General features: G+C 37.2%; 1 protein-coding gene across 14 annotated transcripts in view; it reads right to left on the reverse strand.

Annotated features, from left to right (window-relative positions):
* LARP1B (La ribonucleoprotein 1B) overlaps positions 1-13,701 on the reverse strand; it is a 103,342-nt gene that overhangs the window by 57,545 nt on the left and 32,096 nt on the right. For 12 of the 14 annotated variants that reach the window (XR_004956449.1, XM_036240568.1, XM_036240572.1 and 9 more), the window contains 2 exons: positions 9,177-9,349; positions 1,403-1,768 (listed from right to left, as the gene is read on the reverse strand). Coding sequence is in view for 12 of the 14 variants with exons in the window: in XM_036240568.1 (XP_036096461.1) it covers positions 1,403-1,768; positions 9,177-9,349 (539 nt within the window). In the remaining 2 variants the exon portion in view is untranslated. Of the gene's footprint in view, positions 1-1,402; positions 1,769-9,176; positions 9,350-11,851; positions 11,931-12,486; positions 13,473-13,701 lie in introns of those variants that run through there. The other 2 variants (XR_004956450.1, XM_036240581.1) reach the window with 2 other exon arrangements.

The raw sequence follows: 13,701 nt of genomic DNA on the forward strand, positions 1-13,701 counted from the left end.
CTTTGGGGAGTTTTCTGACCAATTTAATGGCAGAAAAGACCCCCCCCACACACACACACTTTTCTTGTTAACCCTCACCTGATGATATTTTCCCACTAATTTTCAGATAAGAGTGGAAGGAAGGGGAGGTGGGGAGAGAGAGAAACATCAATGTAAGAGAGATACATCGATTGGTTGCCTTCTGCACAACCAGGGATCGAACCTGCAACTCAGGTACATGCCCTTGACTGGGGAATTGAACCAGAGACCCTTGGGTCTGACGCTCTAATGACTGAGCCAAAGCGGCCAGGGCCAGAAAAGACCTTTTAATCCTACCTGTCCCACTGAAATTCACGACAGAACAATGCAGACAGCCAGACGACGACCCTGGCGCTCTCATACCTTACCTGACAACTCGGATAGGTACCTAACAACTCGGACAGGTACCTGACAACTCGGACAGGTGCCTGACAGCTCGGATAGGTGCCTGACAGCTCGGATAGGTGCCTGACAGCTCGGATAGGTACCTGACAGCTCGGATAGGTACCTAACAACTTGGATAGGTACCGGGGTATGGGCTGAAAAGCAAGAAGATAAAAAATAAAAGGAACAAGGTTTCAAATGGCACCCCAGCACCCTAGTAATGATTGGACAAGGTGAGACAATCAGCCAGTTTAATCTTCTACATTGTCCACAACCAGTTCCACTACCACAGGGCTTGCACCACAGCGTAAGGTCGAAGGAGGCGACGACAGTAACCCTGAGCCACTCACATGGCTGTGGGGACTAAAGCCAGGTAAGCAATGAGCACTTAAACTAGGCCTGGCCACAACTTCAGTTTTTATTCCTTTTTTAATTTTTTTTTTTATCCTCACCCGAGGACATTTTTCCATTTCTTGTTCAGGTAGAGTGGGAGGGAGAGAGAGGAAGAGAGAGAGAGAGAAACATCGATGTGAAAGGGACACATCGAGTGGCTGCCACCTGCACGACCAACCAGGGCTGGGGACAAACTGCAACCGAGATACGTGCCCTTAGCGGGAACCGAACCCAGGTCTCTCGGGACCGCAGGCCGACGCTCTAATCGCCGAGCCAAACCAGCCAGGGCCAGTTTTTATTCCTTTTTAAGAGAAAGGGCCTTATTATTTTCACCTGAAAAAAGCAAGGATTTTAGTCAGAGTGTTAATATTATCTTTGTAATTGAAGTATTTATTTCACTGTCATTATAATAAAATGAAATTATTTCTCAATTTGTGACTATCAGATATATTTCTGAGATATTTTCAAGTTAAATACAATTTATTTATATTTAAAATTTTATAAAATAAAGCCCTGTAAAATAAAATAAGAAGTTTAGGAAAATATAAGCAACAACACACAGTCAAGCCATAGTATCGGCAGAAAGATGCTGGCCAGAGACAATTACCTTTATGGCTGTGTGTGTGTTTTCGTCTTCTTCCATCCACAGATCCTGTTCATAGTAATATAAGCCATCATTGATGACTTTAGCAAGTTCAGATGTAATTTGTGCCTGAGACATGTGGTTGCCTGTTCTATCTCCTCCAGGATGTTTTCTCATGTAAGGTGGTGTCTGAGTTACAATCAAAATCTTGTTTAAATCCTGGTCATCAATTTCATAGTCTGAATCATTATCAGACCAATTAGTAAATGTATTTTTTCGTCCTTCTATTTGTTCCATCTCTTCATCAAATAAAAAATCAAGTTCTTCTTGTTCTTGTTCATCTGGAGGATATAGTTGATTCGATGCCTCTTCAGGTAGAGATGCTGACTCCTAAAGGAAGAAATTGCCTTTTCTATAAAAACTTTTCTATCACTTTTAAGATGTCACATAACAATGTTACAAGTAATACCAAGCTTGTGTGCTCAGTGACTAGTTTAATAGCCAAATTGTAAAAAGAAAATCAGTCGGTATTATTCTGAAACAATCAATGTGAAGTACTTGATAAGCACTAAAGAAAAAAAGAGTTGAATAAAAGAATTTTATTTTAGAATTAAAATGGTCCTTATGCTACCAATTTTAAGATGAGCCATTATTTTTAAAAGAAATGTTTAAATGTGGAGATTTTAAACATGGAGAAAAAAATGTAGCTCTTGGAACAAAACATCGTACACATTTCTGACAAGCCCAGGACATTGTCCTCCTCCCTAGTGTTCTAGGTTTGCCAAGACAACTATAAAAATTAATCAGGACTTTAGAAAATCTTGTTTGGAAAAGCTTTGTTAGGCTGTTAAAATGCCCCAAAGGAAAAATAAAACAAACCCTTTGAACATTCAAGTATGCCACATTTAACTACCATTGCTAATTAAAAAGTTATCTTTGATCAAGATTTCTCAAATTAAGCACTGCTGACACGTTGGGCTTGGTAATTGCGTGTGTGTGTGTGTGTATATAAAGAAGCGTCCTGTGCACAGCAGGGTTTAGCAGCTTCTCTGGCCTCCACTCACAAGATGCAGTAGCATCTCTCCGAGTTGTAACCACCAAAAGTCTCCAGATAGTTGCCAAATACTCCTTCGTAAGGAAAAATATCAACATCTCCCAGTTTGTCAAGAGGAAAACTGGGAGATGCATACTTCCTTTCTTCATGCTTTGATCGTAGGTGTGAAAAGCCCTGTTCATAACCTTCAATATGATACCCTTCTTGATCCTTTTCCACATCTATGCCCAATTATTTTTAGTGAGATTTTCCTTACAGAGCTTATTTTCAATATTTGAATCATCTGAGTGACACTGTTTACAAGTTTATTTTTAGTGAACTTTTTACTTAAGCTAATTGTACATTCATATACAGTTATGAGAAACAGATCTCATGTATTCTTTAACCAGTTTCCCTCAATCTTGCAAAACTATAGTACAGTATCGCAAACAAGATACACACTGACATAATTCATCAATCTTACTCAGATTCCCCCAGTGTTACTTGTACTCTTTGGGTTTGTGGTTTAGATCAGAGCAATTTTTATCACTTTTGAGTATTTGTGCATCCAATCACCAAAAATACAGCAGCTCTACCACAGAGATCTCTCCTATTGTTTCCTAACCACACCCATCTCTCTCCCACCAAGAAATCAATTCTCCTTCCCTTTCCTATTGTACAAAACCAAAACATATATAAAACCTGATATTTATCTTTATTTCATTTTTGTTACAGATGTTTCTCCATTTTTACCCCATTGATACCCTCCTCCTGATACCTTCCACCCCATGCCCAGCTTTGTTGTCCATGTCCATTGGTTATGCGTACATGCATATAAGTTCTGTGGTTTATCTCTCCCCCCTCCCCACCACCCCCTCTTCTGAGGGTTGTCAGTCTTTACCCTACATCCATGTCTCTGAGTCTACCCTATTCATCAGACTGTTATGATCATTATATTTCACAACTGAGATCATGTGGTATTTATCTTTTTCTTCTTGACTTGTTTTGCTTAGGTTAATACTTTCCAGGTCCCTCCATGTCATCTTAAAGGATAAGAGATCTTTCTTTCTTACAGCTGCATAGTACTCCATTGTGTATATGTACCACTGCTTTTTTATCCATTCGTCTACTGATGGACACTTGGGCTGTTTCCAGATCTTAGCTATTGTAAATAGTGCTGCTATGAACATGGGGATACATATATTCTTTCTGATTGGTGTTTCAGGCTTCTTAGGGTGTATTCCTAGAAGTGGGATCACTGGGTTGAATGGTATTTCAATTTAAAATTTTTTGAGGTAACACCATATTGTTTTCCATAGTGGCTGTAGCAGTCTGCATTCCCACCAACAATGTACTAGAGTCCCCTTTTCTCCACACCCTCGCCAACACTTGTTGTTTGATGATTTGTTGATGGCGGCCATTCTGACAGGTGTGAGGTGATACCTCATAGTCATTTTAATTTGCATCTCTCTGATGATTAGATGTTGAGCATTTCTTCAAGTCTCTTGGCCATTTGTATGCCCTGTTTGAAGATGTGACTATTTAGTTCCTCTGCCCTTTTTTTTTTTTTTTTAAATCCTCACCCGAGGACATTTTTCCGTTTTTTTCCAGATAGAGTGGGAAGGAGAGAGAGGGAGAGAGAGAGAGAGAGAAAACATCGACATGAAAGGGACACATCAAGTGGCTGCCACCCGCACGACCAACCAGGGCCAGGGACAAACTGCAAGCAAGGTACACGCCCTTAGCGGGAACTGAACCTCGGTCTCTCTGGACCGCAGGCCGATGCTCTAACCGCTATGCAAACTGGCAGGGCCCTCTGCCCATTTTTTAATTGGGTTCTTTGTCTTCCTTTTGATGAGTTGTATGAGTACTCTATATATTTTGGAAATTAATCCCTTATCTGATGTATCATTGGCAATTATGCTCTCCCATACAGTGAGCTGCCTTTCCATTTTGGTGGTTGTTTCTTTTGCTGTCCAGCTTTTGAGCTTGATGTAGGCTCATGTGTTCATTTTCTCCTTTGTTTCTGTTGCCTTAGGTGATGTTTTAGTGAAAATTCTGCTGTGTATGATGTCTGAAATTTTGTTGCCTACATTTTCTTCCAGGATTTTTATGGATTCACAGGTCACATTTAAGTCTTTTATCCATTTTGAGTTTATTCTTGTGTATGGTGTAAGTTGATGGTCTAGTTTCTTTTCTTTTTTTTTTTGCATGTAGCTGTCCAATTTTCCCAACACCATTTATTAAAGAGGCTGTCTTTACTCCATTGTATACTATTGCCTCCTCTGTCAAATATTAATAGAGCATAATGTCTTGGGTCCATTTCTGGGTTCTCTGTTCTGTTCCATTGGTCTATATGCCTGTTCTTGTGCCAGTACCAGGCTGTTTTGATTACAGTGGCTTTGTAGTATAACCTGAAATCTGGTAATGTGATCCCTCTAACTTTGTTCTTCTTTTTCAAGATTGCTGTGGCTATTCAAGGTCATTTTTGGTTCCATATGAACTTTTGAAGTATTTTTTTCTAGATATGTGAAATATGTCATTGGTATTTTGATGGGGATTGCATTGAATCTATAGATTGCTTTGGGTAGTATGGACATTTTAATGATGTTAATTCTTCTAATCCATGAACAAGGTACGTGCTTCCACTTTTTTATATCTTCCTCTATTTTTTTTTTCCAATGACCTATAGTTTTCTGTGAATAGGTCCTTTATTTCTTTGGTTTAGTTTATACCTAGGTATCTTAATTTTTTTGCCGCGATGGTAAATGGGATTTTTTCAGTTTCTCTTTCTGTGATTTCATCATTGGTGTATAAGAATGCCATCGATTTCTTGACATTAATTTTGTATCCTGCTACTTTGCCAAATTCACTTATTAATTCTAGATTTGTGATGGAATCTTTAAAGTTTCCTATGTATAATATCATGTCATCTGCAAATAATTGCAGTTTCACTTCCTCCTTTCCAATTTAGATTCCTTTAATTTTTTTGTTTTTCATGTCTGATTGCTGTGGCTAAGAGTTCCAGTACTATGTTAAATAAGAGTGGCGAAATTGGGCATCCCTGTCTTGTTCCTGTTCTTAAGGGAATTACTTTCAGTTTCTGCTCAATGAGTATGTTGTCTGTAGGTCTTTCATAAATGGCCTTTATTTTGTTGGGATATGATGCCTCTATTCACACATTGCTGAGCATTTTTATCAGAAATAGATGCTGGATTTTGTCGAATGCTTTTTCCGCATCTATTGATATGATCATATGGCTTTCATTCTTCATTTTATTTATGTGGTGTATCACATTGATTTGTGAATATTATAAAAGCCTTGCATCCCTGGGATGAATCCCACTTGGTCATGGTGAATAATTTTTTTGATGTATCGCTGGATCCAATTTGCTAGTATTTTGTTCAAGATTTTGGCGTCTATGTTCATCAGGGATATTGACCTGTAATTTTCTTTCATTGTAGTCTCTTTTTTCTGGTATTAGATTTAGAATAATGCTAAAACTACCCCGTGAAGCCATCCGGGCCTGGGCTTTTGTTTGCTGGGAGAGTCTTGATTACTTCTTCAATTTCCTTAGTTGTTATTGGTCTGTTCAAGTTTTCTATCTCTTCTTGGTCTTGTTTTGGAAGACTATATGTTTCTAGAAATGTGTCCATTTTGCTTAGATTGTCGAATTTGTTGCCATATAATTGTTCATAGTTGTTAACGATCTTTTGTTATTTCCATGGTGTCAGTTGTTATTTCTCCTCTTTCATTTCTGATTTTGTGTATTTGGGTTCTTTCTCAAGGAAATAATAAAGATCAGAGCAGAAATAAATGACATGGAGACCAAAAAAAAAAAAAAACAACAATTCAAAGAATGAAACAGAGCTGTTTTTTCGAAAAGATAAACAAGATTGATGGACCCTTAGCTAGACTCCATGTGTTCAAATGTCTTTGCATTTCTTGTGGGAATTAATTTCTAGTTTCATGCCATTGTGATCTGAGAAGATGCTTGATATGATTTCAGTCTTCTTGAACTTGTAGAGATTTAGTTTGTGTCCTAACATGTGTTCTATCTTTGAGAATGTCCCATGTGCACTTGAGAAGAATGTGAATTCTCTAGTTTTGGGGTGTAATTCTCTGTAGATACCTATTAAATCCACTTGGTCTAGTACTTCATTTAGAGTCTCTGTTTCCTTGTTAATTTTTTGCTTAGAGGGATCTATCCAGTGATCTCAGCGGGGTGTTGAAGTCCCCTGCTAAGATTGTATTGCTGTCGATTTCTCCTTTGAAGTCCTCCAAAAGATTTTTAATATATGCTGGTGCTCCTATATTGGGTGCATATATGTTTACCAAGGTTATATCTTCCTGTTGGCTAGATCCTTTCAATATTATGTAGTGGCCTTCTTTGTCTGTAGTTGTGGCCTTCATTTTGAAATCTATTTGGTCAGATATGAGTATTGTAACCCAAGCTTTTTTTTTTTCCTTTTTGTTTGCTTGGAAGATTTTTTTCCATCCCTTCACTTTCAACCTATGTGAGTCTTTTGTTGTGAGGTGGGTCCCTTGCAAACAACATATATGTGAGTCATTCTTTCTTTTCCAGTAAGCTACTCTGTGTCTTTTTATCAGAGCATTCAATCCATTCACATTTAAAGTGGTAATTGATATGTACCTATTTGCCGTTTTTGTTTAGTGTGGTTCTCTTTTTCTTCCTATTTCTTCTACTAATTACAACAGTCCTTTTAGCATATCTTGCAGTGCTGGTTGGGTGCTAATGTATTCCCTTAGCCTTTTTTTTTTGTCTGGGAAGCTCTTTATTTGACCTTCTATTTTGAATGATAGCCTTGCTGGGTAGAGTAGTCTTGGATTCAGATCCTTGTTTTTCATGACCTTGATTACTTCGTGCCATTCCCTTCTGGCCTGAAATGTTTCTGTTGAGAAGTCAGCTGAGAGCCTTATGGGGGTTCCTTTGTAGGTAACCTGTTTCTTATCTCTTGCTGCTTTTAGGATTCTCTCTGTCTTTAACTTTTGGCATTTTAATTATTATGTGTCTTGGTGTGGGCCTGTTTGGGTTCTTCTTCCTTGGGGCTCTCTGTGCTTCTTGAACTTGAATGCCTTCTTCCTTCACCAAGTTAGAAAAGTTTTCTGTAACTATTTCTTCAAATATATTTTCTAACCGTTGCCCATTATCATCTTCTTCGGGGACTCCTATGATGCGAGTATTAATACGTTTCCAGTTGTCCCACAGTTCTCTTAAGATGTCTCTTCCTGTTTTTAAAGTTTTTCCTTTTGTTTTTCTAATTGGGTGATTTTTTTCTACCCTGTCTTCTAATTCACTGTTCCGGTCCTCAGCTTCCTCTACTCTGCTGTTTAGACCTTCTAATTTGTTCTTTATTTCTGATAAGTCATTCTTCATTTCTTTTTAGTGGTTTTTAATTTCCAATTGGTTGATTTTCAACATTTCTATGTCTTTACTTACTCATGGTGTTGAGCTTCCTCAAGATCATGGCTCTGAATTCTAGCTCTGTTAACTTGCTTAACTGCTCCTCATTTATCTAATCTTCAGTAGAGGTCTCTTGTTCTTTCATTTGGCATTTGTTTCTTTGTTTCACCATTTTGGCTATCACAGGGGGCTTTGGAGCCTGCTCAATTTTCCCTGTGGATGTTGGTGTTGTGCTGTTTGTGGCTCCCTCTCCTATGTTTGGATGAGCAAGGGAGGATCCATGTTAAACACCACTGTCAAGTCTTACTTTCCAGGTTAGAGTTGCTAGCCCAGGAATGGTTCAGTTATCCTCTGGCTTTTTGCCTGGAGGCTATCCGTAGCAGTTACTTGAAGAGCCTTTGGTTCTCAGTTGAATGAAACACTCCCTCAGGTGCTCAGTGTAAGGGGATTTCATGCTGGTTGTTAATGAGCCTCAATTTGCATTTCAATGGCCCACCCAGTGGGGTTGGATCTCTGGCGGAGGGGCTGCCGCCTCTCCCCAGGGCCCTGGGAAGGAGTAAGATGGCCACAGTCCTGTGTGGCTGCAACTCAGCAAAAGCTCTGAGCTCCCTCCAAATCCTGAGTGTCCCCACACAGTTCCTGTCCAGTCGCCTTCCCTCTGCCAGAGCCCAAGGTGAATGGCTGTGGCTATTTCAGCATCTGTCCCAGCTCTGCACTGTGGAGCTGCTTGCGAGTGTAACCCCGAGAGCGCTGCTCCCAGCTAAGGCCATTGCCGACCGTGGGCTCCCAGCCCCCTTTTCACGCCTCTGCCGTCCTACCAGGATCGAGTCAGTGTCCTTGGTTATATGGTTCTTGCAAGCTGCTTTTCAGTTGTTTTTTCCCAACAATTTGTCTTTATTTTAGTTGTAATTCCAGTTTGGTCCCGGGAGACGGTCTGTGTAGCTTCCATTCACTCCACTGCTGTTTTGGAATTCGGATGATATTTACCCTTTACAAATAGTTATTTGTAGGAATTGGACAAATAATTAACAAGGTTTCAAATAATATACAACAAGGTTATAAAATCAAATTTTAGATGGTCAGCTGTTTAAAAACTGAATTATTTAAATTTAAATTGGTCTCAAGTGAAAAAGCCAAATCTTATCCAGAAAAGAGAAATTTTAAAAGTTGACACCATATTTTAGCTACCATTTTTAGCTACTGAGTAAACCACAAGATTTTAGTGAAGGCCAATGGTTTCAATTTTTATAATTTCTAATAACTTTTCCCAATTTTATATATGTACCTGACAAACACTCCACTACAATGTATCATACTTCACTTGATTTATACCAACTTACCTTCAATTTCACTGGGGATGCACGATGTCTCTTTTTTACTCCTATCCAAGGTTCTGAGTCCAGGTCAGGCAAACTGGTAGATAGAACTCTAGACGTTGCTTGAAGATTACTTGTTTCAGTATTTTTCTTTGGGTTCAGTGGACTTCCAATTCTTGGAGAATTAGGGGCTGACTCTAAAAATTTTAAGTTAGTTCTATAGTTAAAATAATAGTTTTATTACTTATAAAACATTTCATTTTTTCCTTGGGCTTGACTTTTTTCACAACACATGATCAATCATATAACCTTTCCAACTATTTCAAACCTGAAGACCTTGTAAAATGTATTCAGGTGAAACCAATGAATAAACAAACAATATCACCAACCCTTTCAAAGACCACAGTCATTCAAAACTTCTGAAGAATATCAACAAAAGTCACTATCACAATAGATCTATTTGGGAGTAAATTCTCTGTAAAATCTCATATTAAAATCTATTAATTATAATGAAATTATGGAATTGTACAGCTATTAAGCCAGTAAGACTACCTGTTTTATTCTGGGCAAAAATTAGTCCTGCATTGCTCTGCTAGGAGTTATACTAAGATGGTCAATACTCCTATGTTTCACATTTCCTTTGCTTGACAAAGTTTACCTATGTGCAGTGTGCCCACTTAACTCATACTGAATAGAGAGCACAATGTCCTATCATTAAAACGCACTACCCTGGCAGTAACTTTTAAAACTCTGTTGGAATTTAAAATGCCTTTCTCTATACTTTTTAATCAAATTACACTCATTAGTAAAATCCAAACTGATTCCTTTATAAATTTCTTTTCCAAAAGTCAAAAATTATTGCCCTGGCCGGTCTGGCTCAGCAGTTAGAACACTGGCCTGTGGACCGAAGACTTGCTGGTTTGCTTCTGGTCAAGGGCTCATACCTTGGTTGCAGTTCATCCCAGGCCCTGGTCGGGGTCCTGCAGGAGGCAACCAATCGATGTGTGTCTCTCTCACATCTATGTTTCTCTTTCTCTGTCACTGTCTCTGTCTTGCTCTCATCCCCTCCCCCCCCATCTGAAGATAAAGACTTCAAAGACATGGTAAAAAAAAATATATATATATATATCCATAATTTTTATACTAATGTTATAGTAATATTTAGATCTCTTAAAATGTTTAAAATACTAAAATTAATTTCATTTGTTTTGTAGCTGTTAAGGCTATTAAAATTATTAGGATTACGTGTATGGTAAACATATTTCTATTGAACAGTGCTACTCTACAAGTTCCTTAATTAACAGTCTATATGTATCATCACTTGATCCACAAAAGTAGGACAAGTAAAATACTAGTTTTGGGATGTCAGTATTATTCAAGTTATAGAGAACCCTATTCCTAATACTATGAATCATTTATGTTCACACAGTGAACAAAGCTTTAAAAGTAGACTCAGGTCCAGCCAGTGTGGCTCAGTGGATCAAGCTTCGTCCCGTGGACTGAGAGGTCCCAGTTTGATTCTCCATCAGGGGACATGCCCAGGTTGCAGGCTCGATCCCCAGTAGGGGGCGTACAGGAGGCAGCCAATCAATGTTTCTCTCTCACATGCATGTTTCTGTCTCTCTCCCCCTTCCTCTCTCTAAAAAATAAAAGTAGACTCAGAACCACCATCCTAGAAAGTGTGTAAGAATTAAGTAAATTACCATTTTGCATAGTGCATTCATAATTAGAACACCTGACATGTGCTAGGGAAATCAGTTGCTACTATTTTTAACATAGATATTTAATCTTTAAACAATTACTTAAGTTTACTATACAATAATCTCTAATTGCTCTTTAAGCTTGAATGTTTCTACTATGAAGTGTTTTACTATATAAGTGCATGTGCTTATAAATTAAATGACATTAAAATATCAAAGAAATTGGGTAAGACAAGAAAATTTAGTTTTTAAAGGGGGTTCACCTTCTAAGCTATACATCTGCTTTGTGTGATTTTATCTGCTTATATAATGAAAAGATTTCAAACTATGTATGTGTGTAAATTGAAGCCCCAATCTTCCAAGGCCAAGTGAATTTGAATATGACTGGGATTATTCCACATTAAACTTATAGACAAAAAAATTAGACACACTGGACAGTTATGGCTTCTAGTTTGTATGAACTCAACAGGAAAAAAAAATATATTGTTGCTATTTTCATTAATTGAAAATTGTCCACATGACTCCCCAGAGATAAATCACCATATATTCAGGGTGGGGCAAAAGTAGGTTTACACTTGTGAGTATGTGAAACAGTTTTTCCTAGTATCATTGTTAAACCATTGTATTATTTTCCAAATTAACAACTGTAAATCTACTTTTGCCCCACCATATACATATTCCATGATATTTACCTGGCATGACTATTTTATCCACTCTGAATTACAGTTCTGGGTAATTACCGAGATTGCTTTAAAATGATTATATGCTTTATGTGTGGCACATTCAAGAATATTTCTGTAGATAAACATTTCAAAAAAAATCCCACAGTTTACTAATCACTAGGGAAAATCCTACACATGTTTTAAAGCCAAACAGAAGCAAACAAACAAGATTGTCAGATACCTGACCTCTCAATTTTGGTGAATGAAATCCTTTTACTATTGATAGTGCAATACTATATCCATAGAACTGCAAAACCTAAATTTCAAAACACCTTACCATTCCCATAATCAACCTTTTCTGGTGCATTAAGGTCCTCTGTTCAGCACAAAGGTCAATCCATGTTAGACAATTCAAGCTCCATAGAGGGAAAAATAGAAATTTTAATTTTTTTTTTATGAAAAGCACCAAAATTGTTAAATACTTTACCACACAAATCCCTTAGAAAGTATATTATCAAGGATTATATTTTTTTGAAATGCAAGGTTATATCATTTGAGTAAAAAGGATATAGATTAAAGTTTTACTACTTTTCTCTACACATGGGTACAGATAAACACAATCTAAATTTCTATCCCTTATTTCGATTTCAAATATTTGGTGACAGTACTCTACTGAATTTAGGAAACAAAGCCTTTCTTATGAGAGGAGAATTGTTAGGGTCAGAAATTTGGGTATTCACAGGCAAAGGCTAAATTTACATAATTATTCCTATGATGTAATGTGAATCAGCATAGCTCGAAGGCATTCCATCTTTCGATAACACCTTCATTATCCATCTGGCTTTTGATGCATAATCTAAAGAACCTAAACATTTTAACATTTTAAATATAGATAGACTTCTTTCAGGCGATGTGTATGTGCATGTAAATGAGTGTATATTAAAAAAACACAACATTTACGAGACATTGGGGTTTTATTCCTGTAATTTTATTAATAATGCATAAATGGCTAATGGACAGGCATCAACAACTTCACTGACCTATCTTACCTACTCTGTGGAAGAAATGTTTTCTATTTTATCTAACTCAACTAATGCCTGTTCATAAGCAGGTTAAAAATGTTATCTTGGACCCCATATTTACACAATAAATTAATCTAACTTATACAGACATCATATCTTTATTAAAAAACCTAAAAAATGTCACTATTCTTCAAGTTTTAAAACACTTGCCCAAGTTGCTTTTCAGGTGTAGAGGCACAGAGGGCTGACAATCAAAGAAACAATAAATAAAAATATCTGTGAGACTATCCATCAGTGCTTTTTGATGGCAGGTATCTCATACTAGTGTATCAAAAATAAATTTTAAAAAGCAAAAAAAAAAAAAAAATACTTTCGTTTAAATTTCTTATCCCTTAGTGTCCACATTAATAAATCTTAAAGTCCATGTGAAATATTATGACAACATGTGAGTTATACAATGTACACTATACTGAAGGGCAAATTAAATAGCAAAAGACCTAACAATCTGGAAAATGCCACTCAAGCCTCTCTATTTCTACTTTATTGATCTGGACACAAGTACATAAGTCTAAAAAGAAAAGACAGAATCTTGTAATATTTCCAGAATGAAAATTAACTTTCCCACCGTGAATAAAAAGTAGCACATGCAGCCCAGGCTAATTACACACAAATGGGCAGCTTCTATAAAAACAACAGCAGTCCTCTGGTCTGTCTCATCATCATCACAAAGGTGTGTTTATCTCCACTGTAGTGTTGGCCCAACCTCCTCCACAAGGAGTTGGAAGCAGACATTCTTGCACAGAAGTGACTCTGGTCGCTTTCATTTCTGCAGCACGATTTGTTCCAATATTTATAATGATATTTCAGTGAGTCACCTATTCCTCTGCATATTCCGATCAAATGACATCCAAGAGCATCAGTAGATCATCACCCTGACTGAAAAAAGTTTAAGCACACATATTTTTTCCCAAGAGGGAATGTCTTAAAAATGATCCAGGAAAAAAAAAAAAATCTTAACATTAAAGCAGTTTTTGGAAATTCTAAATACCACCAATTCTTTAAGCAATAATTATAATAACTTCATAAAATAACCCCAATTCTTCATTAGAATATAGGTAGGTCACCTATCTTTTCAAGACAAGGTTGAAGCACATCCGTAAGAAAA

Source organism: Molossus molossus, unplaced genomic scaffold, assembly GCF_014108415.1.
Source record: "Molossus molossus isolate mMolMol1 unplaced genomic scaffold, mMolMol1.p scaffold_m16_p_4, whole genome shotgun sequence".
NCBI classification, from domain to species: Eukaryota; Metazoa; Chordata; class Mammalia; order Chiroptera; family Molossidae; genus Molossus; species Molossus molossus.